The 26,810-nt window shown below is 46.5% G+C and overlaps 1 protein-coding gene across 1 annotated transcript in view; it reads right to left on the bottom strand.

Annotated features, from left to right (window-relative positions):
* Positions 1-25,813: 25,813 nt before the first annotated feature.
* Positions 25,814-26,810, bottom strand: part of LOC120243574 — a 49,924-nt gene continuing 48,927 nt past the window's right edge. Inside the window, exons 3-4 of the mRNA XM_039249782.1 lie at positions 26,394-26,629; positions 25,814-25,964 (exon numbers count right to left, since the gene is read on the bottom strand). Coding sequence (XP_039105713.1) covers positions 25,814-25,964; positions 26,394-26,629 — 387 coding nt within the window. The remainder of the gene's footprint in view (positions 25,965-26,393; positions 26,630-26,810) is intronic.

Raw genomic sequence — 26,810 nt, 5'->3', positions numbered from 1 at the left:
TGCACAGAGCACAACCTGTCCGAGCCTCCGGCTTCTTAGGAATAAAGAGGGAGGTAACACTGACTCTAAAGGCTGAGTAAGGATCAAAGGAAAGAAGTTAGAACAGAAAGTATTCCTCTTTGCAACATTTCCTCCTCTCTTTGTAACATTTTAAAGCTACAGTTAAGAATTCCCTCAGAACAAGTGAGGGAGCCTAGGCGGCTCAGTCAGCTGAGCATCTGATTTAGGCTCAGGTCATGATATGGTTTGTGAGTTCCAGGCCTGCATCAGGCTCTGTGTTGTCAGCACAGAGCCCACTTAGGATCTTCTGCACCTCCCTCTGTCCCTCGTGGGGGGGGGGGGGGGGGGGGAGGCTCTCTCAGAAATAAACATTAAGAAAGAAAAAGAATTCCCTCAGAACAAATACCTGTGTGACAATAATAATAGGTGATAATTGCATGACTGACATTTAGTAATAATAATAACTCCTTATTTCTCACCAGGCTTTGTGCCAAGCACTTAAATTTCAGGTAAAAACCTCTTGTACTATTCAGATATATTTTTATTCTTTTTTTTTTTTAAATTATTTCTGAGAGAGAGACAGTGTGAACAGGGGAGGATCAGAGAGGGAGACACAGAATCTGAAACAGGCTCCAGGCTCTGAGCTAGCTGACAGCAGAGAGCCCGACATGGGGCTCGAACCCACGAATAGTGAGATCATGACCTGAGCCAAAGTCGGAGGCTTAACCGACTGAGCCACCCAGGTGCCCCAGATATATTTTTATTCTTTTTATAGAGTGTGTAGCATTCATAGTAGCACATGATGTATCCTCAAATTTTGTTCTATAACAGTGCCTGGCTAGTTCAGTTTGTAAAGCGTCCAACCCTTGATCTTGGGGTTGTAAGTTTGAGCCCCACATTTGGGGATAGAGTTTACTTTAAAAAATACACTTTTGTTAAAAAATAAATAAATAATATAAAACTTTTGTTTTATAGAAATGATACTTTAAAAAACCCCATCTGGGGCGCCTGGGTGGCTCAGTTGGTTAAGCATCCTACTTCGACTCAGGTCATGATCTCACAGTTCGTGGGTTCAAGCCCCATGTTGGGCTCTGTGCTGACAGCTAGCTCAGAGCCTGGAGCCTGTTTCGGATTCTGTGTCTCCCTTCTCTGACCCTCCCCTGCTCATGCTGTCTGTCTCTCTCTCAAAAATAAATAAAGCATTAAAAGTTTAAAAAAAATAAAAAATAAAAATAAAAAACCTCATCTACAGGGGTACCTGGGTGGCTCAGTCAGTTGAGCATCCGACTTCTGCTCAGGTCATGATCTCACGGTTCATGAGTCCAAGCAACACATCAGGCTCTGTGCTGACTCAGAGCCTGGAGCCTGCTTCGGATTCTATGTCTCCCTCTCTCTCTGCCACTGCCCTGCTCATGCTCTCTCAAAAATAAACATAAAAAATAAGTAAAAAACTGTGTCTGCAGGGTACCTGGCTGGCTCAGTCATTAGAGCATGTGACTCAATCTCAGGATCGTGACTTTAAGCCCCACATTGGTCATGTAGCCTAGTTTAAGAAAAAATAAAATATAGGGTCACTAGGATGGCTCAGTTATCTCACGGCCATGAGATCGAGCCCCATGTCAGGTTCTGTACTGAGCACGGAGCCTGCTTGAGATTCTCTTTCTCTCCCTCTGCCTCTCTCTTTCTATTAATTTAATTAATTAATTTAAAAACCCTATCTTATAGTACAAGAAAGTAGTTAAATTATTAAATAAATCACACAATGTATTTTCCTTGCTTCTCATATACATATAAGCATTCAATAACCCATAGCAAAGTATTGATATGCAAGTCACATTATGTGCAAGCCATTGTCTGAAGTACTGAAAGTTATGAAAAATAGTCTAATGATTTATCTCTGTTCAAGGAATTTAGAGACTTCTCAGGATAAAATAATATGAAAACCTAAACACTGTAAATAAATGATGTTGCAAGGAAGTAAATGACTAAATAACACAGCAAACCAGATTGGCCTTGAAGGTATCTGGATCTTAACTCAGATTCTTTGTTTTCTAGCTTTGTGGATTTAGGAGTTAGGCAAAATCACTTACCTGTCTGCCTCAAGTTTCTTATCTGTAAAATTGGGCTAATAAGGTATAAGTTAATGAGATACCTCAAACGGTCATTATAAGGACCAAAAAAATGTAGGATATATTTTTTTCCTGATATAGGAAGAATATTATTCCATTTCTAATATATGGGTTACAGGAAATTAAGAACAAAGAAATAAACCAGGCTGGAATATGGAATTGCTCAAAGTTACAGAGAAAGTGGTTCTTGATTTGGCCTTAAGACCAATGCACCTTTAAATGATGTGGGACGAGATGCACCTGGCTGGCTCAGTCAGAGGAGTATAGGACTCTCGATCTCAGGGGTTGTGAGTTCAAGTCCCACGTTAGATGTAAAGTTTACTAAAATAAAAATAAACTTTTAAAAAATAAAATAAATGATCTGGGCGGGGGGCAGTGAGGTAGGAGAACCCAGCTTGTTCTGAGCATATGGGGGAATTGGAAAGACAGTCTTGACATCTCCCTGCCACAGCGACACTGCCACCAATAAAGATTCCACTCTTTAATAAGAAAAAATAGAACAAATCATTATAATGGCTAACTTTATGTCATGATGAAGGCTTTGTGTTGATTAGCCCACATAGTCCTCACAACAGTACTATGAGGTAGTAATATGGTTACCAATCCATATTACAGAGAAGAAACTGAAGCTCAGAGCTGAAATCATGTGCCCAAGATCTTGTAGTTACTGAGCAGCAAAGCTGGGCCTGAACCGCCACTCCTCTTCCCCCTCCTACCACCCTCTGGGCTCTTAACTGCTGTGTTCAGCTCTCACTGGTTAATCAGTGACACATTTTTCACTCTACTTAACATTTTCCCACCACCTAGCCAAATCCCAAAACAACTGATCAGAAATCTCTTAGGAAAAGTAAAGTAGTTTTAAATTAGCTCAAGTTAATATTAAGCCAACAAAACAATATCTGATTTGTCCCAAAGTGATGACTCTTAACCTTTAGGAGTCGGGGACCTCTATGAAAATCTTACAACAATTAAAGCCCCCCCTTCTGGGAAGATGTGCATATATACACAAATATAAAGTGTGCATAGAATTTCAGGGATTTCCCTGAAGCTCAGGGAGGAAACTTATGTTAACACCTCTTGACCTCACAACTTCCAGAGGAGATAAAGCCCCTCCTGAATGTAAATGGTGGGGGGAGCTATATGGGGTCCCAACTCCTCATTAGGAGAGATCATCAAGGGTGCTGGGGCAGGAAGCCGCTGGGCCTACATACATATTCAAATCACAAACTTTCTCTTCAAGCACATACATTTTATTGAATAAGCATTTGCGTTCTTGGCAAGCTTCCTGGCGAGCGACTGTTGATGCCTTTGTTCTGTCAGTACAAGGGGGGCTGGCTGTGGGTTGGGCTTTCTGGAGGAAGCCTGTGTGAGCAGATGGTGTTGCTGCCACCGCACACACTGTCAGGTGCCACTGGCAGCTGGAGTGGGGAGAAGCCACTTCCAGCGAAGGGACCAGGGAAAAGCCAGAATTCACCCACCTCCAGTCCTATCCTCAAACAGTCTGGCCCCGTGTACATTGGGGCGGGTCAAAAGCATCATACATAGTTTCTCTCCCCTAACTCTGAGTTTAGCAACAGTGTCTTTGTCCTAATTTTCTTCTGTGCAAGGAACAAAACTCAGACAAACACTAACAGTAAATTATGAGTTCAGGGGTGCCTGGGTGGCTCAGCGGGTTAAGCATCCAGCTCTTGATTTCTGCTATCATGATGTCACAAACCTCATGGAACCCCTCACTCTCAGTTCAGAGCCTGCTTGGGGTTCTCTCTCTCTCTTTTTCTCTTTCTCTGCCCTTCTCCACCCTGCACCCCACCCACCCACTCATACTCTATCTCTCAAAATAAATAAATATTAAAAAAATGAGTTGGGGGGGCGCCTGGGTGGCTTAATTGGTTAAGCGTCCGACTTTTGCTTAGGTCATGATCTCGCGGTTCGTGGGTTCGAGCCCCGCGTCGGGCTCTGTGCTGACTGCCAGCTCAGAGCCTGGAGCCTGTTTCAGAATCTGTGACTCCCTCTCTCTCTGACCCTCCCCTGCTCACGCTTGCTCTCTCTCTCTCCTAGAAATAAATAAAATATTTAAAAAATTTAAAAAATGAGTTTAGGGGACATAGGTTCAAATCCCCACTTTACCACTTACTCGAGCTAGTTACTTAGAGCTACTTACTTAGCATCTCGAAACCTCTGGTTTCTAGCCTAGAATGTGGACACTAATGTTTATATTCCAGAATTGCTCACAGTATTCAATAATAATACACTTAAGTTCCTGACACATAATAAGCGCTTAATGAGCAGACGCTAAAATCCAGTCTCATGGGGGCGCCTGGGTGGCTCAGTCGGTTGAGCGTCTGACTTCGCTCAGGTCATAATCTCATGGTTCATGGGTTCGAGCCCTGTGTCGGGCTCTGTGCTGACAGCTAGCTCAGAGCCTGGAGCCTGCTTCAGATTCTGTGTCTACCTCTCTCTCTGACTGTCTCCTGCTCACACTGTCTCTCTCTCTCTCTCAGAAATTAAAACATTAAAAAAAAAATAAAGACGTGATGAAACATTTTAATAAATAAATAAATAAATAAATAAAATCCAACCTCATTAAATTTTTGGCTATCAAATTTCCATTGAGAGTAGTAACCCCCTTAGATGGGTGTTGTTTAGATCCTTGAAAATCAAGAGCCGTTGTAATCTCAAGGAAATGTTAACGATCCATAAATCCTAAACCCTGCAGGTCAGAGGCCATAGCAGCTTCCTTCGAGTTTTCACCATTCCTGTCACAGAACATGGTGGATAGTTAAATGTTGGCAAGTCCACGTGGGCCAGAAGGGATTCTCAGAGAGCTAGGATCACCGTAGGAAATTCACAAGTGGAGTAGATTTCCTGTTTGCTGTCAGAAGATAGGGTCAGTGTTAAATCATGACTACACTGAAGAGCGCTGTGGGCAGGAGAGAGGATTGGTCTTCTGCGGCTTTCTCTGCTCCTTTGGCTCCCCAGAAGGAGTTTACTGCAAAGCACCTTTGGGTAAGTTCTTCGTCTCTTAGCGTGGAGGTAAAGGAAAGGCCTTGGGGATATCAATTAGATTCATTTATATCCTGTATGTTTAAAGCAAATAAAAAAGAACTTGAGGGCACCTGAATGGCTCAATCAGAAGAGCACTGGAATCTTGATCTCAGAGTCGTGAGTTCGAGCCCCACACTGGGTGTAGAGATGACTTTAAAAAATTAAACATAGGGGTGCCCGGGTGGCTCAGTCAGTTAAGCTTCCAACTCTTGATTTCTGCTCAGGTCATGATCTCACCATGCATGGGTTTGAGGCCTGCATCAGGCTCTGCACTGACAGTGTAGAGCCTGCTTGGGATTCTCTCTCTCTCTCTCTCTCTCTCACTGCCCCTCCCCTGCTCTCTCTCTCTCTCTCTCTCTCAAATAAATAAACTTAAAAAAAAGAATTTGAAGAGGATTTACGGTAAAAGATCTACAATAGACTTAACAAAATAGAATCCAGGATTGAAGAAAAAAGGAGAAGCAGACGTGATGTCCCTAAAATGTACCACAGTTACAAGTATCACTCTGAGCTGTTTGTTTGGTTGTTTGGTTTGGTGTTTTGGTTTTGGTTTTGGTTTTGGTTTTTAGCGAGCTCTGCACCCACTGTGGGGCTCAAATTCACAATCCCCAGATCAAGAGTCACATACTGTACAGAATGAACCAGCGAGGCGCCCCTCACTCTACACTTCTTGAATAAAAAGAAAGACAACAAGTGTCATAGCTCTCATCAGAAAAACATAAAATGCCAATTTGTAGAAGGAGACGCAACTCTTGTGGCATGAAATTCTGGTGACAGTCTCTCGGATGGAACATACATAAGAAACTAGAGTCATGCCAGTTCCGGTCCTGAACAACTGTTTAACGGTAAATAAGCAGTTTTCATGTGGCCACTTATCATAATGACCTGAAATGAAACCCCTCAAGGGAGATGACCAGCCAACACCAGGATGTGGGACATTCTAATGTTACTTCATGACTTCAAAAAGTCAATTATCATGAAAATAAAAGGTTGGGGAACATGCTCAAAATGAAAAGATACAAGATACTGAAGAGACATAACCATTTTCTTTTTTTTTTTTTTTTTATACTTACTTACTTGTTTTTGAGAGAGAGAGAGAGAGCACATGCAAGCAGGGGAGGGCAGAGAGAGGGGGAAAGAGAGCGAATCAGGGCTCGATCTCACAAACTATGAGATCATGACCTGAGCCAAAATCAAGAGTTGGACATCTAACCAAATGAGCCACCCAGGTGCCTCAGAGACATAACCGTTCTCAATGCATGCATCTTGCTTGGTGAAGAAATCTGAATACGGGCTTTTATTGATAGCAGGGAATTATTGCTTGGTATGATAATGTCAGAGCGGCTGTGTAATCGAATGCCATTTTCCCCTTCATTTATTTTTGGAAATGTGTCCTGAAGTATTTAGAAGCAACTTTGAAATGGTTCCAAAAATAGACAGATACATACAAATGAATGATACCTCATGAATGTGAATGATACCTGACAATGTATCACAAACAGAAGCGGAAAAAGAAGACACAGGAAAATCTCAGGGGTGCATGTACCCTACACGTACCAGAGAGAAAATCTTACAGATTCCACGGGCACACTAGACCAGGAGGAATGAAATTGTTATAAGACTGACTTATGCCTCCTCCCCCCCAAATTCGTATGTTGAAGTCTGAAGCCCAAGTATCTCAGAATGTGACCATATTTGGAGGTAGGGTCTAAAATGATATTATTGGGCTGGATCCTAATCTAGCATCCTTGCAAGAAGAGGAATTTTGGACACAGACACGTACAGGGAATGATATGAAGACACAGAGAAGACAGCCATGGACAAGCCAAGGAGAGAGGCCAGAACAGATCCATCCCTCACAGTCCTTGAAAGGAATCAGCCCTCCCTGTGGACACCTTGATCTCAACCTTCCAGAACTGAGAGAAAATGAATTTCTGTTGTTTAAGCCAGCCCTAGCAAATGAATGCAGAGCTTCCGGATTTGTTACCAAAGCCCAGGGTCTTGTCCCATATGCCCACCCAGCCCTGTCCCCATGATGCTACAGTCTGGTAACTGCAGAGCGTGACATTGACGCCCTGTCAGCCTGGCAAACAAAGATCTGACTCGTCAGAACGCGGTTGTCCTGAGTGGTATACACACACTCCCAGTCCCAGAGCTGCACATCTGAACAGCTGCCATCCCCACATCTGACACCTGTTTTTCCCCTTCTTTTCCTAGGTGCTTTCTGGTCTTTCGGTCTTAAGAAGCATGTGCATGTGTGTGTATTGGAGAAGAGGAGATCCAGCTCTAAAAGCCCTGTAGCTAACATTTCTTTATACTATTTTTTAAAATTAATGTTTATTTATTTTTGAGAGAGAGACATAGAGCAGGAGCTGGGGAGGAGCAGAAAGAGAGGGAGATCCAGAATCCGAAGCAGGATCCAGGCTCCGAGCTGTCAGCACAGAGCCCCCCCATGGGACTAGCACCCATGAACCACAGTGAGATCATGACCTGAGCCAAAGTCGGAGGCTTAACTGACTGAGCCACCCAGAGGCCCCTAACGTTTCTTTATACTAATTAATAATTGATATTTACCACTTAGAATTACAATTGATATTCGTGAGCTCAGCTGCCATAATTAGATTGTTAAAATATTTATGTAACTTCACTCTTGTTGATAAATAGCATTACCCTCCTCATCACCACAGTCCCTCTCTGGAAATTCCCCACAATCCAGCAGCTAACGAGTCAATGCCTGGTGCAGGAAGGTCATCCAGAACCTGCTCCAGCAGTCTTACCATCTAGTCTGGCCAGCAGGACGCTGTCTTTGCCCTTGCTAGTCGTGACATGCTTTTCAAGTTCATCCTGGCTTAGTGTGCTCCCAGCACTGTCCTCTAAACATTTTAGGATGCGATATTCCACAACAACTCCAGAGTATCTTCTGTTCCTATTTCCTTTTACATGTGAAAAATCTGAAGCTCAGAGAAATTAAGCAATGAGCCCAAGTCAGACAGAGCTCGAAAGCACTGCTCCATATTTTCTGACTGTACGCCCTGGGACTGGTATGTCAGAATTATTTTATCCTTTTTTTTTTGTTTTGTTTTATTTATTTCTGAGAGAGAGAGAGAGAGAGAGAGAGAGAGGCAGCGTGAGCAGGGGAGGGTCAGAGAGAGGGAGATAAAGAATCCGAAGCAGGCTCCAGGCTCTGAGCTAGCTGTCAGCACAGAGCCCGACACGGGGCTTGAACCCACGAACCGTGAGATCATGGCCTGAGCTGAAGTAGGACACTTAACCGACTGAGCTACCCAGGCGCCCCAGAATTATTTTGTCCTTAAAAGAAGAAGCGACAGCCAAGAAGAATTCAGAGGCTGCAGCCCCAGGTCCTAGGGAGTCTGGGTGTCCTCTGGGCTCCCCTTTTATCCGGTAAGAGCTCCCCCTATGAAAACACTGATAGAGGGGCACCTGGGTGACTCACTCAATAGGTTAAGTCCGACTCCTGATTTCAGCTCAGGTCATGATCTCACAGTTCGTGAGTTTGAACCCTGCATCAGGCTCCCCATGCTGGCATGGAGTTGGCTTGGGATTCTCCCTCTCTCTCTCTGCCTCTCTCCTGCTCATCCTCTCTCTCTCTCTCTCTCTTTCTCTCTCCTTCTCAGAATAAATAAATAAACATTAAGGAAAAAAAAGGAGGGGCGTCTAGGTGGCTCAGTCAGTTAAGTGTCCAACTTCAGCTCAGGTCATGATCTCCTGGTTGGTGAGTTGGAGCCCCACATTAGGCTCTGTGCTGACAGCTCAGGGCCTGGAGCCTGTCTTGGGATTCTGTGTCTCTCTCTCTGTCTGCCCCTCTCTCTCTCAAAAACAAATAGACATTTAAAAAAAAATCTTAAAGAAAAAAAAAAAAGAAAGCACAAATAGAGGTGCTAGCTCATAGTAAAAACTCACACAAAGAACATGCCTTTCTGCAACCAAATAGCTTTCTAAAGCTTCACCAGGGAAACTACTGGAACCCCAGAAGACCCCCTCACCTGCAGTTGTGCTATCCCTTGGAGGGCAAGGCAGGAAGGAGCAGGTGGGGATGACTCATTTAACCTTTCAAAGCAGCTGCAAAAGTCTGCACATCTGTCTGAGGAACGCCCAGACCTGCTCGCGCCCCGAGTGTGTTGCTGCAGGGGACCCTGTGCTCAAGTCCCTAACCGCACCCTGTCTGCTCCCTGGACCCTCGCTCCAGCCAGGCGACGCGGGGAGGCCCTGGTCCTTCCCCTTTGCCCCTGGCGACCTTCTACGTTACTTTTGCCTTTCTCATGGCACTTAACCCCCATGTGACCCAAAGACTGTCCCCCTAAAAACCAGTCCTGCTCACCAGCTGGCCCGGGTACAATAGCACTTGCAAAGCAGAGTCACAGGACTGAAACCGGAAGAAAACTTATTCATGAGAGGAGCAGCTGGCGGCTGGAAAACAGGAGAGAGAAAGGAAGGCCAATTCCTACCCCCTATGGGACCCACTTAACTGAGGATTTCGGAGCAAGAGTCGCCAGACCTGCCTAAGACCCCTCCCTCTCCTAATGAAGGCAGTGGTGCTTAACACAGCTCCCCCTCCCGTGCCCCCCACCCCAGTTGTTCCCAGCAGGGCTCCGGGGAGCAACCCCTCGAAGACGCTTTGAGATGGAAAGTGGTGGGGGTGGGGAGCAGGGCTGACTTGGGCCCTCCGGAGAAGCTCTTCCTCTAATTCCGCCCTCCAATTCAACACCAAAGAAATACTCCTGAGGGCACATGCTACTGCTAAATAATGTTATTCATTTTTAAATTTCACAGGTAGTATATTTTCGTTGAAGGAGAAAATGTTTTAAAAAAGAAAAAATACTTTAAAAAGTTAAAAAAAATAGAGAAAAGTCACCCATAATTCAGCCAGGACATAGCCACTTCCAACATTTAATACACATACGCTCTTCGCATGAAGAGCTACATGCTACTTTACGTATCCTCAGGAGCAGATCGTGAACACTTTCCAGGTCAGGATAGCTGCTCCTGCCCCTTCCCTTCTGGAGGTCACCATGTGTTTATTTTTTATTTTTTTATTTAAGAGTTTATTTTTAAGTAATCTCTACAGACCCACATGGGGCTTGAACTCAGATCCCGGAGATCAAGAGTCGTAGGAATGCGCACACACACACACACATACACATACAGACATGCACGAAGAGGCACACACACAAGCATACACACATACAGTACACATAACACACATACACAAGCACACACAAGCATGCACACATATATAAGCACACACACCAGTATGCACACACACACACGGGTACACACACACCAGCATGCACACACAAATACAGGCATACATGCACATAGACACACACAGGTACACACGGGCACACATATAGGTGCACACACACACACGAGTGCACACATATAGGCACACATAAGCGCACACAAGTGCATTCACACAAGGGACACTCCAGACCCTTTGCAATAAGGAGACGAGAAGTTCTCATGAGACAAAAGTTGTACCACGCATTTCAGAGGGAGAAAAGCCAGGGCCTAGGGACTGAATGCCTGTCTATCTTGCCCCCAAAGAAGGGAACGGTCGTGTGGGAGGCACCCTGCAGGGGGCGCTGAGCCAATTTAGGGCTGAGATTACGCTGTCAGATAAACATTTCACACCAGCGCCATCTCTGCGGTTTTCTCTCTTCTCCATGATGCTGTTTTAAAGTGTCTCCCCTTCTCATTTCCTCCTTGTGACATTAAGAACACCCTCGAGACACCAGTGTGCCTTTAAATGACTGCGACACAGCCTCTGAGGTAAAAAGAGCTGAGGTAGGAGTCGGGGGAGGCCACTCCTCCCGGAGGCGAGGCGTCGGGCAGGGAGCGCGGAGCCGAGCCGGGCCCGCTTCCTTCTCCTCACGGTGCCCACGCTCTCCAGATCGCCCAGACCTGACGAGCAGAAGCCCTCTGTGTCTTCTCCTCCTTTTCCCCCTACGCCTATGCATCCGCTCTGGTCAAGTTCGGGGTGGGGGAAGGGGTGGGGGAAGGGATGGGGGAAGGTCTTCCCGCTTCTCCGCTCCCGTTGCTGCCTTTGCGTTTCCATAGCAACTGCCCTGGCTCAGGCCTTTCGCCACCGTTGGAACCCAGCCTATTTGTCCTCACCGTTCCCGCTCCACCTTATTAACTCCTCCTAACCCAGGGGTGCCTAGTGGCTGGGTGGGTTAAGCGTCTGACTCTTGGTTTCGACTCCAGTCATGATCTCAAAGTTCGTGGGTTCAAGCCCCAAGGGGGGCTCTGTGCTGACAGCATGGAGCATGCTTGCGATCCCCTCTCTCTCCCTCTGTCTCTGCCGCTCCCTGCTCGTGCTCTCCCTCTCTCTCAAAAATAAATAAGTAAACATTAAAAACAAATGGGGGCGCCTGGGTAGCTCAGTCCCTCGAGCTTCCGATTTCACCGTCATGAGTTCGAGTCCCGCGTAGAGCTCTGTGCTGACTGCTCAGAGCCTGGAGCCTGCTTCATATTCTTTCTCCCTCTCTCTTTGCCCCTCTCCTCCCCCCAAAATAAACATTAAAAAATTGTTTAATAGAAAAATAAATAAAAACAAAATTTAACTCCTCCTAGCCCATTCTCATGGCAGGAGAAAACTCCCTAATTATGCATTATGTTGTCCTCCTGCTAGAAAACTCTCAGTGGGTCCCCCTGGCCTGGCAGGAAGAGCCCCCCATAACTAGGCTTTCCCCTGCCCTCACACCTCCTCCAGCGGCTTCCATCCAAGCCAAGCCATCTGGTCTTCCCTGGGATGTCCACCTTTCCCTGGAATTCCAGCCCTGGAATGCGTCACCTTTGTCATCTTTACCTTTGGTATCAGAATGACCCTTCAGAGTAAATCTCCGTGAATCTTTCACTTATCTCTCAACCACAAATAAGCGCTCCCTCCTCTATGGCTTTATTCTTTGTACCTTTTACTGCCCTGTATTTTATTATCTGGTTAATGTCTTATCTCTCCTATTGGATTACATTTCCTGAAGGGTGGAGGCTGAGTTTTGTTGGTCATTGTATTATCTGCAGCCCCAGGAAATTGTGAGTTTCTGGAGCCGTCTTGGTAATTACCGGTGATTACCCTGATAGCTGTGTCCGATACACTACACACTTGAAGACACGGTCACTGGTCCTGGAAGACTCAGAAGCTCACCCACCTTTTGGATTTCCCAGCACAGGGAGCAGATGCCTACACTTGCGAAAGGAACGCAGGCTAATGTTATGGAATTTAGGCTGATGTTTACCCACCCCCCACTCCCCAATCCATATGTTGAAGTTCTAACCCTCAATATGACCTTCTCTGGAGATAGAGTTTTTACCAAGACAATCAAATGAGATCATTAGGGTGGACCCTAGTCCAAGCTCACCGGGGTCCTTACAAAAAGGAGACATGTGGACCCAGAGACTGACTTGGATAGAGCAAAAATTAATGTGAAGATCCGGGAAGAGTATCCCCTACATGCCAAGAAGCTCCGGAGGCCACGCAAGCTAGGACAGAGGCCTGGAATAGATCCTTCCCTCACTGTTCTTAGAAGGAACGAACAGTACGAACACCTTGCTACCCAACTTCTGGCTCCCAGACTGTGAGACATTGTTCTAAATCACCCAGTGTGTGGTGCTGTGTTAAAACAGCCCTGGCAAACTACTGCAGCTGGATTCCTAAAAAACACAGGGAGGGCAAAGCCAAGACTGTGAGATCCTCTGGGCAGCACTTAGCCCACGCCGCAGCTGAGCAGGGGTGCGGGGCTGCCTCCGAGGGCAAGGCCAGCAGTTGGCCCGCCCCACACAGCTCTTTGAAGAGTGTTTTGCTCCTGCACTGGGGCAGGAGAGGGTGGCAGTATGGGCAGGAAACCCCATGAAAGGCAGGTCCTCCTTCCAGGCTCCAAGGGCTTCCAAACTCTTTTGAAATGAAAAAAAAAAAATTAAATTAAAAAATTAAAAGGAAAGATGACATCTTAAATTCTGCTGAGATGTCTTGCATCTGGAAACTCCTCCCTAATTACCACCTTCCACTGTGTCTCCTGATGCCTTTTTCCTCCTCAACAGGGGGCCCAGGGATGTGGAAATGCCTTCCCTCCAGACTCTACGGGGTTATTTCCTGAACCCTCCTTACCCCAGATATGTCCTCCCACTGCTGGGGAGCCCCCACAGACATGCTCATTATACTAAGAGGGATTGCATATAATTATGTTAGCTAAGTGTAAGGTCCCCTCATAGGCAGACAGGGAAATGAAGGCAAGGGGGGAGTGGGGGCTCACATGACAGAAGCCAGAGCTTCTGCCCCCCTGGAGTCAGCCCCCACCTCTCCTAGCGAAGGCAGGAGGCAGGGGAGGAGTGGGAGAGCAAAGCCTGAGGGTGTGAATGACTACGAGCTTAGGAGGAACCTCCTGCCTGGGTTTGGGGCCCTGAACAACCAGCCTACAGGTGAACACCTGGGCTCCAAGCCTTGCTAGAACACTCCGAACCAGTATCCTAGCCCCTGGCAGTGTGTGATTACTAGACACTTAAAACCGAGATATGTAGTAAGTGTATAAGGCATACTGGACTTTTAAGACTTCATATGAAAACAGGAATATAAAATATCTTGTCAGTATTTTCAAAATATTGCTTATATGTTAAATGAGTGTTATTTTATATGTTGTGTTAAATCAATTATAGTAAAATGTATTTCACTTCTTTTTGCGTTTTTTAATACGGCGACTGATGAGGTTTTGGGGTGATGGTGGGGGGGGGTCCAGAGCCACGGCCAGGAAAGAATTCTTGAAGATGTCTTTGGTGCAAAAGGGTGGTTTTATTAAAGCGTGGGGACAGGACCCAAGGGCAGAAAGAACTGCACTGGGGTTGTGATGGGTAACTCATTATAGACCCTCAGGTTGGGAAGGGGGGCAGGGACAACATAAGTCTCTAAGGAATTTTGGAAGCAAGGTTTCCAGGACCTTGAGGGGCTAGTTGTTGTTAGGGAAATGCCATTTATTAGCATTTAGTAAAACCCCAGTCATGAGACCCTTCAGCTGTATATCAGGGGACCATAAACTTGCAGTGTGGTTGCTGTTATATATCTTGGGGAGCTGAGATAAAGGAAGTTTCCAAAGAGTTTTTATATGTCAAAGTAGACTTATAGGTTCCTGCAGGGGGAGGGGGCGCAGTGTCAGGATGCTGTGAAGCCAAAATACCTTTTGCCCCGCAAAGTGTCGTGTCCTCATCGAGGCAGCTGAGCTCCTACAGGGAGGTCACTCTGCCTGTTTTAAGGACTTGTCAGTGGGTTGTAGGCAGTAAGGAAAGTTCATTTTTCATTTGCCTTTTTTTCCCACATTACCATGGCACTTAAATAAACCCTCTTCTCTTTGTTCTTAGGTAGCCAGGAGTGTCCGAGGAACATCACACATTGTTCACCAGGCAGGGGGGGAAACGGGGTGCTGTTAGCCTGTACTTTGCCCTCAGCTTGCCCCACGCTCCCTCATCAGTGACTAGACAGCTTTAAATGGCATGTGAGTCTCACACTTCTATTTCTCTTGGAAGGCTCTGCTCTAGGGACCGAGTGCTGTAAGCACAGCTTGACTGTCAAATCCTTAGCAAGAGCCAGTGAGGTGGTGCTATTCTCCTTTTCATTTTGCAGAGATAACCCTCAGGCCCTGAGAGGGTAAGAACTTGCCCAAGGACACACAGCCAGTAAGAAGAGGGGGAAAAAAATGCAAGAGAGCACAGGAGTAGCAGCTGAGAGATCTTAAGGAGGTGAGCCCTGAGGGTGGGGTTGCTCTAGGAGGGCGGTGAGGAGATAGAGACCAATGGGCAGATTTGAGATCTATTCTTAAGTAGAAGTACTCGTTAGGTAGAAGTTGTCTGTGAGCAGGAAAAGGAGGAAAGGATGACTTCAGGCACCTGAGGCATAGGAGCATTTGGGGTCACAGGGCTGAGTGACACAGGAAAAGGGCACGGATGTAAGGTTCAAGTCCTAACTTTTCCATTTGCTGACTGTGCTATCTGGAAGTTATATCACCACTCAGGACTCAATTTCCTCAGCTAGAAAATGGGAAAAACAGAACCTCTCATAACAGATTTGTCATGAAAAAGAAATAGGATGGTGTATATAAAAGTGCTGCATCGATGTTTTGTTTAAAGTGAGAGAAAGGGGCATCTCGGTGGTTCAGACGGCTGAGCTTCTGACTCTTGATTTTGGCTCAGGTCATGATCCCAGGGTTGTGAGATCATGCCCTGCATTGGGCTCCACACTGAGCCTGGAGCCTGCTTAAGATTCTCTCTTCCTTTCCCTCTGCACCTCTCCCCTCCTTGTGTCGTCTCTCCAAAATTAAAAAGGGGGGGGGGAATTTAAATAAATAAAAAGAGAGGTTGCATGATCCATTCCTGGCTTCCCCCCTCTTGTCAGTTCCCAGGATTTGACATCAGTGATTAGCTCCCAGGACACCTTCCTGGGAGGCACATCAAGTGGAATGGCTTCTCTCTCCCAGTGAGGCTGCCTCACAGGGGTCACAGCCCTTTCTCACCAGAGGACTTGGGCCGGGGCCACAACACGAAGCAACTTCCCACAGTGTCAGGCCAGGGCCGGGCAGAGATCCAAGAGGTGGGGTCCCTCTGGGCCCCTCTCCCCACACCCCAAGGGACATGCCCCCAGATGCACAGCCACATACTTCAGGGGAAAGCTCACCCGCCCTCTCAGAGACTGTCATTACTGGGCCAGGGGGAGCCCTCCCAAATCTGCCCAGTGCCACGAGAAATACATTGTATTCTGAAAATGACGCCCTTTGGAGTTGTGTGGCGAGAGCTCCATGAATCAAAGCCAATGGCTGGTGACCTCATCTGGCCCTGCATAGCCCAGGCAACTTGGAGCAACAGATTTTTTTCCATCCCTTTCTACACTCCTGTCTTATATCCCAGGAAGGAGCCCTCCCTGAGTCCTGCTCTTCCTCAGTTACAATCCCAACTAGAAGGGGGGGGGGGGGAGCTTCCACCATCCTGCCCTGGCCTCTAGTCTGATCTTAGTACACCAAATTGACATTTCTAACTGTCATCAGACTAGGCAGGATAGAGCCTACCCTTGTCTGGTGTGTGGTACTCGGTAAATGTTTGTTGAATGAATGCATGCATGCATGAATAAGTTGGCTCTGCTGATAATGGCTTTCTGCAGAAATGGTTGCATTTCAATGGACTGTTTTTTAAGAACCAAGACAACTTCAAGAGCCAGAGGACTGACCACTCTGCTGAAAGCATACCTGCCATGACTCCTAGGGAAAAGTTTTTCTCAGACGATACCAAGTAGGCGACTGCTCACTGCTAACGCTTGCCCAGGCCTCCCTGTGGAAAACTGCGGGTGGGTGGACTGGGCTCCTGGAGGCAGCTCTCCAGCCGCATTCGCTAGAACTGTTGGGTGTCTGGAGCCTGTGACGACGCTGACTTTTCTCACATCTCTGGCCAAGTGCGATATCTAGGCCTGGATATTCTGGGCCACACTTTCCACACCTCCTTCTGAAGGACCCTCACCTCCCTACTGATCACCATGGGGCTTCTCCATGTCTCCTATTTCTGAGTGTTTGTGAACAACACCATTTCTGACCGGGGATGAGACTAGGCTGAGGCAAGCATGGCCCTCACCTCGGTGCAAAATTTAAAGGGGGGCGGGAGGGGTGCTAAAAAATTCCATTATCGAAATAAACAATATTTAGATGTAATCATTTCAAAAACTGAAAGTAATGCCAAGTAATCCACAGTGAACAAAATGTCAAAAATTTTAAGGATTACAGGGGGACCTGGGTGGCTCTGTAGACTGAGCATCAGACTTGGGCTCAGGTCATGATCTCATGGTTCTTGAATTCAGGTCCCACATCGGGCTCACTGCTGTCAATGCAGAGCTGGCTTCGGATCCTCTGTTCCCCTCCCTCTCTTCCCCTCCCCTGCTCACTCTCACTCTCTCAAAAATAAACATTAATTTATTTTAATTTTAAGGATTACATTAAAATATTATTCATTTTGGGAATGTCTGGATGGCTCAGTCGGTTCAGCATCCAACACTTGATTTCAGCTCAGGTCATGATCTCACAACTCATGAGTCTGAGCTCCGAGTCAGGATCTGGACTGACAGCACAGAGCCTGCTCAGGATTCTCTCTCGCTTTCTCCCCGGCCCTCCCCTGTTCATACTGTCTCTACTTCTCTCAAAATATATAAATAAACATTAAAAAAAAAGAAAAGAAAAACTATTATTTTTTTTGATGACTGACTTTTTTGGCACCTCCTTAAATTCTGTCCTGGAGTGGGCAACCTCACTCACCTCATTCTGTCTCCCCTAGGTCCAGTTGGGGTCTCTAACTGGTATTGGCGTTGCAGACCTTAATTGTTGAGAGCCACTTCAGTGAGGTTGGTAGGAAGGTTCTTGGTTTGGAGGCCCATGCGAACAGGTAGGCAGGGGGCCAAGTCTATTGTTCTAAAGCTTCCACAGACCTTGAATAGCACTTGGGCTCTGAAGTCTGCTGATCAGAGGTGCAAAGTTTTCTGCACAATTCAAGGTCTTTGATATGGTTGCCAACACCCACATTTTCCATTCTGGGAACAATGCCATCGAAGGCCACAGTCACCTTCCCCCACCTCAGTGAGGAAGTGTCTGCTGGTTGCCGATGGGGACAGGCCCTGTGAGGGCAAGGGTCAGAGGGACAGAGGGCTCTTTCACATCCTGGCCGCCTGCCCTTTTCCCTCTGGTACACACTGACATCTCCACCCTTTCTGCACTTCCAAAACCTGTGTTCGTCTTACGCCTAGTATCCTCCCCCTGCCAAAGCAATTTCTTTTTCCAGAAAATGCAAAAAAAAAAAAAAAAAAAAAAAAGAGTGACATTTTGTAAAGCGGGCAGGGAGACACAGCCTCCAGTTCTCCTACTGAACTCTCTTCTGAAAACCTGGGGCATCAGTGAGTTGACAAGGTCCTTTTGGGGGCTGCACCATCCGGGGATACACCCCAGAAAGGCAGTTATCTGGGCTAATGTGACTGCTGTTTGGGAGGGTTGCAGGTGAACAAAAGGTGGTTTCCAGGAGGCAAAATGTTTTTTCCACTTCCTGTTCTTTGCTAGTTTGCTTTGTTCCGGCGTTAAACCGCTGAGTTTCGGAATCAGATGAAACTTATCAGAAGAAGTCAAGGCCGGCCGCAAGATCTCCATCGACCGTGCCCTGGTAACTAAACCAAAGGGCAGGCTTTGGTAGTGGCAGAGAACTCGCTGTTCTGGATCAGGCTCTTAGGCGAGTGGGCCTGGATGTCTTGCGATTTTTATTTTTCTTCCTTCGGCCGACCTGGGGGAGATGTGCGTGTTTGGTGGGAAAGCCCGCGAGTGGTTTCACTCCCGCCGGCACAACCCCTCAGCCGGCACAACCCCGCAGCAATGGCCCGGGACTGGAAGGGGGGGGGCGGGGCGTGCGGGAGGGGGAGGGGTGTCTGTCCCTGTCGTCGGGCCCCTGAGAGGCCGCTGGGGGCGCTGCAGAGCCGGGACCTCGGAGAGCCGCCGCAGCGCAGCCCCTACCGGCGGCTTGCGTCACTCCCTCGGAAACGGAAGTGTGGGCTCCTGTTTTGTTGCTTTGGCAACAAAGGCCCGGGAGCCGCGGACCTCAGAGGGCCCAGCCCTTTAAACAAGGGGGAGTTTCAAGCACCCCGTGTCCTCGGGGACTGGGGCTCGCTCAGGCAGGGGAGAAGTGAGCCTCCGAAAGTCCGCGGTGGCGCAGAGGAAGGCAGGGGAGACAGTCGGTGGCTGGTCATCACTGACTCACGGCCGCAGACCTCGGAGCAGGAAGGAGGTGCAAGGCGCGGCCGGTCGGACCCCCCACTTTACGGGTAAAGGAACCGGCAGCCGGACGGAGGTCGGAAAGCACTCGTTCAGGGTCCGCCTGCCAGGGAGGGAGTGGCGAAGCGGGATCCGCCGCCCCAGGGCCTTGTGTTCGTAGGGCTTCCGCGGCTTGCCAGCCTTCGCGGGCTCTCGTTTTCACCCAATCCTGCCCTGAGAGCAGATACTCCTCCTTCTTTGCTCAGCTGGGCAGTCTAGCCTTCTTGTGAATTCTTATTAGGGTTAAACGAGGGAATCCTCGTTTGGGGGTTCGAGAGGCTGTAATAAAGGACCCTCCTCGTCCCTTACAAAGCTCTGCGTCATTAAGAGATGGGCAAGAAGAAATCAGACCTCCGGGCTCAACAATATTAACGTTATTACGGGTACATTTTGTACTGGAGCCAGTGGTTTTGTGTTTTGTAGGGAAGCGAACGGGATTAGGCAGGTCCCCACACAGGCGGCCTCCGGACCCGGAACTGCCCCTGTAAACCCTGGACGACAGAGCCGGTAGCGCGTTCACAAGGCGGCCGACTGCCGAGGAGGAGGAGGAGGGGGGGAGGAGGCGGCGGCGGCTGCTGAGCTGTGCCTCCGGGGTTCCTTCCCCCGGGCTCCGAGAAGTCGCTCCTCCTCCCCACTCCGAGGGAGGAGTGAGTCAGGGAGTAGAGAGAGGTCAGAAATCTTAGGCTACAAGAACTTCCTCTGTGTGGAAGGAGACATTAGGGCTGAGGCGGAAATTGAGCCTAATAAATAAGCACTAGTAGTATAATAGTAAGTGTTCAATAAATGTTGGCTGTTACTGTTATTCAGGCTGTTCCCTGTTAGTCATAACAGAAGACTCTTCACCAGTGTGACTTCTGTGTGTCTGTCCTTCCTGTATGTGTGAGCTCAGGCATGCTAGTCATCTCCCTAAGTGCCACAGACTGGGTGGCTCACACAACGGAAATTTATTGTCTCACAGTTGTGGAAGCTGGAAGTCCAAGATCAGGGAGTCGGCAAGGGCCGGTTTCTTCTGAGGCCTCTCTCCTTAGCGTGGAGATGGCTGTCTTCTTCCTGTGTCTCCGCATGGTCTCCCTCTGTGTCTGTCTGCGTCTTAATCTCTTCTTGCAACCACACCAGTGTACAGGATCAGGGCCCACCCGAATGACCTCATTTCACCTTAAATTTCCTGGAAATACAGTCATTCTGAGGTACTTCAGTGTATTAATTTGGGGGGACACAGTTCAGCCCATAACAAAGTGTAAAGAAACTTAAAACTTTATGTTGTGGTAGGATTACTGGTATGAGGGGGTGTGTGTGGGGGGAAGTAGTTTGAGTTTTACCCATAGCTAAGGCCCTAGGTACCGCTAAGCAGAGACGAGCCACACCCGTTTCCCTTTTCCAAATTCCTGACCTATAATATCCCGAACAAAATTTAAAACATTTTTCAGCTGCTGAGTCTGTGGATAATTCATTATGCAATGATACTAACCAGAATGGAAGCATTTCTTACTCCCCTCCCCAACATGGCCCGGGGGGGCGGGGGCGGGGGGGGGGGCGTGGATCTTACCAAGCTTCTAGGTATAATTCCACCCACCAATTTGCAGGATTAAGGAACATGTAGAGGAACATGGCACCACAGAAATATAATCAGAAAAGTCCAGAATGTAGAAATCTGTGTGGGACAAATGATCTGGCTTTTTCAACAACAACAACAAAAAAGTTGGAGAAAGAGGCAAAGAGAAGGGGAATTTGTGGGTAAAAAGGCTTGAAAGACAGATCAACCCAGGCAAGTTTGACATGTGGGCTGTTTTGGATACTGATTCAGACAAATTGAAACAAAAATATTGTTGATGATACAACTGGAAACATTTGGATACTAACTGAATATTTGATGGTATTAAAATTTTGGTCATTCTTTTAAAGTTTGATGTTACTGTGGTTATGTTTTGTTTGGTTTTAAAGGTCTTTATCTCAAAGAGATAGATGGTGAAGAAAATGCATGAAATGATGTCACTTATGGGTTTTTTGCCAAAATAATCATTAGTGTTGTGGGAATTGGGGGGGTAGAAGTGGGAGGGTGGTTGAGGGATGGGGCAGGAGGGTAGGCTGTGGAGGAATCCAGATCTGGGCTGGGTGATGAGTGCATGAGACTTAATTTTACTATTTTCTCTAATTTTGTATGTCTGAAAATGTCCGTAATAAAAAAAGGTGGAGTTTTTAAAAAAATATTTTATTTTTAAGTAAACTCTACACCCAACATGGGGCTCACATTCACAGCCCCGAGATTAAGGATCACGTGCTCCACTGATCCGAGCCAGTTAGATGCCTGAAGGATTTTTTCTTTTTTTTTTGAGCAGCAAATTTGATCCTTCAAAATATTTGAAGATATAATTCACTTAATAAGCATTTCAGGGGTGCCTGGCTGATTCAGTCATAGGACTCTTGATCTTGGGGTTGTGAGTTCAAGTGTGGAGCCTACTTAAACAAAATAAACAAAAAAAACAAGCATTTCATTAAACATTTGTGAGCACTTACTGTGCTTAGCACTTACTTAGCACCACTAAGCCACCAAAACCGATCAGTCAAGATACTGCCTCCTTGAAGCACATGGGCTAGTGGCAAAGAAAGCCTTTACACAAATGAAGTATAAGGAGAAAAGCCTGCTATTTGCCACAGAAAGTAATAAGCTTTTCATCTAGGACAGTTTCAGGGAAGAGTGTATCTTTGTGGAATCCACTGCCACCCAAAAATGACTGAGAGCTTTACCCAGCATCTACACCTAAGTGTCCCAGAACCTGACGTAATTAATATAGGTTTGTACTTGTGCGGAATATATGACCTCAAACTCTCTGAAAAAGTCTCTGTATTGGTGGCTGCAGCTTTCCTGACATTACAGAGGTGGTCAACTTCGTGTCTCTACTTCAGAGTTCTTAGCCAGCTCACGTAGTCATAACAAAATCCCACAGACTGGGTGGTTTAAACAACAGACATTTATTGCTTACAGTTCTAGAGGCTGGGAAGTCCAAGATCAAGATGTCAGCCATTTCAGTGTCTGATGACAGCCCTCTTCCTTGTTCGCAGACAGCAGCCTTCAGCTGTGTTCTCACTTGGGGAGAGGGAGTGCCTCCATGTCTCTTCTCTAATCCCATCAGGAGGGCCCCTTCCTCAGGGGTCTCACTTACACCGAATCTCCTAAAGATGCTGTCTCCAAATATTATCACACTGGGGGGAAGGGCTTCCATAGGAATTTGAGGGGGACACAATCTGTCCATAGGAGTGGTCTACTTCATTGTGTCTTCAAGATGTGACCCACAGACCAATGATATCAGAATCACCTGCTTTTAAAAAATAATCAATATCAGGGCCTTAGGTGGCCCCATTGGTTACGCGTCCAATTCTTGATTTCACCTGAGGTTATGATCTCACAGTTTGTGGGTTTGAGCCCCTCGTTGGGCTCAGCACTGGCAGTGAGCAGCCTGCTTCGGAATCTCTTTCTCCCTCTCTCTCTCTCTACCTCCCTGGCTTGCACACGTTCTCTCTTCTCTCTCTCAAAATAAATAAACTTAAAAAAATTTTTTTAATACTCAGTATCAAAAACGTTGCTCCAGATTCAACAGGGCCAAGCTGGGCGCTGGCACCAGACTATTTTAATAGCTTCTTGGTCATTTTCTTGAACCTCCTTGGTGAACCACTGACTGAAAATTGGCCAAGCCATTAGGGGCACCCATCCCTGGGGGAAGGAGCAACTTAAACATTATGTTTTGTAAGGTCAGTATTTCCATGCCCCAATTTCTTTTTATTTTTAATTAAAAATTTTTCCATTAAGTTTCTAGTTTTAATTCTAGTATAATTCATTCTAGTAGAGTTCTGTTAGCTGCAGGTGTACAATATAGTGATTCAACAGGGCTATATATTACTCCCTGCTCATCATGATACGTGTACTTTTAATCCCCTTCACCTATTTCAGCCAACACCCCCACCTCCATGCGGCAATGCCTATCTTCTAGTTTTGATTTTAGATGTATCTTGCATTTCTTTTGCTTTCATAGTTCAAGGACTGATGACCGACAAACCTCCTGACGCTGGGTCCTAGCGCCCAACCTTCTCTCCTTGGCAGATACTAATTCTTCCATGTGTCATAATCACCCACATCTGAATATGCTCACTGTTTTGTACTCATCTGAGTTAATCCAGTTTAGGCTTGTGTTGTTTGCTTTGGCTGAAGACTTTGGAAAGCAGCAGTGAAGTTTTGGGATTTTTCTTTTCTTTCCAGAATGAGAAAACCCTTCGTCAACAGAGGCCTTTAGTATTTTAATTCCTGGCCTTTCAACTTCACTTAACATCTTTGCCCCCACTCAAGAAAAGGAGAATTTTCTGGAATTTTCTAGAATTCTAATTTCTAGAATTATACACATGATTTATTAGAATGTAAATTCGTCCTAAAACTGTGACTTTCCTGTGGTTCACTCAAATGTGCAGTGCATTTCATGGCATTCATTACTTTCTTTTCTTTTTTTAATGTTTATTTTTGAGAGAGAGAAACAGAGTGCAAGTGGGGGAGGGGTAGAGAGAGAGGGAGACACAGAATCCGAAGCAGGCTTCAGGCTCTGAGCTCTCAGCACAAAGCCTGATGCGGGGCTCCAACTCATAGACCATGAGATCATGACCTGAGTCGAAGTTGGACGCTTAACAGACTGAGCCACCCAGGTGACCCAGGATTCGTTTCTAAAACACTTTTAGGTCTTGGAATGGGTTTCAAGCTGATTTTTAGGTCTGTTGAAACTTTTGCTCCTTCCCCCTTGTCTTGCCATTGCTGGCCTTCCCTGCTTCAAACCACCAGCCTGAAAGGAGTGTCTTGTCTCCTGTGTGCCAGGCATATTGAATGTCCCCATAAAGGGCAAATGCACTTTCCCTACCTTTATGATTAAAATGCAGATGGGGAGACAAGAGAGTATAAAACAATATAAAGCAGTATATATAGGAATGATCATGTTCCAAGTAGTGCCTTTATTGGAATCCATATTAGTCTGCCGGTTTCACTGACTAACTAGACTGGAGTGGTTGGTTTTCTTCAGCTCTCTCTGACCAAGCATGTGAGCTGTTGGAAAAAGCAATCTAGCACCTTCTCAGGGGCCTGTGAAACTACCTAAGCTTTGTATGAACCAGCAGGAAAGAGAAGGAAGCATCCATGGCCTTTTGGTCACCAGAACTTGTGCACAAAGCTTAGGCATCACTGGAATACTTTACTGGGAGAGAATCTGACTTCCAAGCAGTGCTTGGGAAAAGCCACGGCCAGGGAGGCTCCGCACCCTTCTCCCCTTTCTCTTTCACATCAGTCACGGCTGTTATGTAAGCTCGGTCACTCTTTCCCTTCCAGCTCAAGTCCACTCATCTGGGAGCACCTTTTCCTAGCAAGCCAGCCATCAGTAACCTCCGCACTGTAAAGTCTGCAGTGAGCCTTGTCACTAATGCAGGTCTTTAAGTCACATCAGGTACTGCCCAAAGCATCCTTAGCTCTCAGGTGCATTTCTTTTTTTTCTTTTAAAATTTTTTGGTACATTTCTTTTTAAGCAACATTTAATGATTCCCGGAGTGCCTGGGTGGCTCAGTTGGTTAAGCATCTAACTGGCTCAGGTCATGATCTCACGGTTCCTGAATTTGAGCCCCGCCTCAGGCTCTGTGCTGACAGCTCAGAGCCTGGAGTCAGCTTCAGATTCTGTCTTCCTCTCTCTCTGACCCTCCCCCACTCACACTCTGTCTCGCTCTCTCTTTCTTTCAAAAATAAATAAATATTAATAAAATTAAGCAACATTTAATAATTCCCAAAGTCTGAGAAAGCAAAACCATACCCCAAGGCCCAGAGAATCTGAGAACTGGCCAATTCATTTTGTCTTTGTTACTTTTTTTAAAAAGTTTATTTATTTTGAGAAAGAGCATGTGCGAACAGGGGAGGGGCAGAGAGAGAGAATCTGAAGCAGGCTCCGAACTGTCAGCCAGGAGCCCAATGCGGGGCTCGAACTCACAAACTGTGAGATCATGACCTGAGCGGAAACCAAGAGTCTGACACTTAACCGACTGAGGCACCCAAGAGCCCCCTTCTCTTTGTTTTAAATAGCTAGCTCCTCCCACCATTTCAAAGCACTGGCTTTCATTCTTGGCATTTTCTGGTTTATAACCTGCCAAATGCACAGCATTGCAAGACAACACTTCTGGACCCTTGGTCCCCGAGTTAGGCTCTGATGCTATGACCCCCCCCGGCCCCCCGCCACCAAATGCACATTTGATGCTGTACCCTCTGTGTCTTGCTCTTATTCAACCAAGACATAGAAATAAAATAAAATGCCTATTTGGGGCACCTGGGTGGCTCAGTCGGTTGGATGCCCAACTCTTGATTTCGTTGGTTTCAGTTCAGGTCATGATCTCATGCTTCGTGGGTTCGAGCCCCGCATCAGGCTCTGTGCTGACAACATGCAGCCTGCTTGGGATTCTCTCTCTCTCTCTAAAAAATAAATAAACATTTTTTAAAAAAAAATGCCTGTTTGATACTCACTTATTCCCGTTGGGAAGACAGCTGTGAGTGGTAAGGGAGGTACTTTCCTAAGAGACACATCTTAAAGGTGCAGAGGTGCAGCTGGAAATTTGCCTGCTGGCCTTCCAGACAGAACTGTTGAATGTGCTCTTATGCCTTGTCCACTAAAAGCCTCTTGGGAACTCTTTGAATCGTAAGTCAAATTGACACAGAATCCAGAATTTCTATATGCTTAGTGTTGCTAGAAACCCAGGCTTTCTGTCTTTCTTCCTGCATAGATGCTTTTTTGCCTAATTCACTTAAGTTTAGCAGTGTGACCAGTATCCCTCAGAAGTGAATGCTTGGTCTGGTAATCTTGTTGTCATGACAACATCTAAGCTTATTTTACCTTTATAAGAACGAGTCAGAAGCACATATTTTATGACTCCATTTTTATGAAGTGTCCAGAATATGTAACTGTGGACAGAAGACAGAAAGTAGATTAGCAATTGCCTGGGGTCTGGGGAAGTAGGGGTGGGGAGATGAGAGTGGCTTTTTATGGATACGGTGTTTCTTTGGGGAGTGATCAAATGCTCTAAAATTGTTTGTGGTGATGGTTACACAACTCTATGAATATACTGAAAATGGCTGAGTCATACATTTTAAATGTGTGAATTGTATACAAATGTGGATTTTATCTCAATAAAGAGGCTATTTTTAAATGCACAGGCAACACTGAGCTGGGTGTGTACTTGAACTTGTCCCAGTGAAGGAGAAGAGTCTAGGCTCTTATCCTGTCTGCCCTTACTGTATACACAGTTTCTGTCTGGGGCCCTTTTATGGTTGCATTACAGTTAGTGAGCAACAGTTAAGTCAAAACCTACAAAGGCCTTGGTTACAGCTTACCCTTGTTTTTGATCCACAGTAACATGACTGATGTCACTGTAGCACAACTCAGCCGCACACAGGGATTCAGGAAGTTCTGGAGAAGTGCCGGCAGCTAGTGGAGGTGGCCGGCTGGAGACTGGCTCTTTAGAGAGACAATGGTTGGCTAGACCTGAGCTCCAGGGGAAGGTGTTGGTACAGGCTGGAAAAAATGTCTTCTCCTGACCTGGACATGGAACGTTGCTATGGAAGGAATCCTGGGGGAAAAAAGAGTTCTCTAGCTTGGCCCGAACATACAGACTGGGGAATTCCTGAGAAGAGCTCATTTTGAGCCCAATATTTCTCTAACTTCTAGCCCAGCACCTCTCTTCCACTTCACTCCTCCATCCCCGACCCCCAAGGGAAACCATAGCAGATTGGGAGGATGGCGATGCTTGT

The sequence above is a fragment of the Hyaena hyaena genome, unplaced genomic scaffold (assembly GCF_003009895.1).
Source record: "Hyaena hyaena isolate Hyena2069 unplaced genomic scaffold, ASM300989v1 scaffold_347, whole genome shotgun sequence".
Lineage (NCBI taxonomy): Eukaryota > Metazoa > Chordata > Mammalia > Carnivora > Hyaenidae > Hyaena > Hyaena hyaena.
The sequence above is the reverse complement of the archived record's forward strand: the minus strand, read 5'-3'. Positions and strand labels throughout refer to the sequence as shown.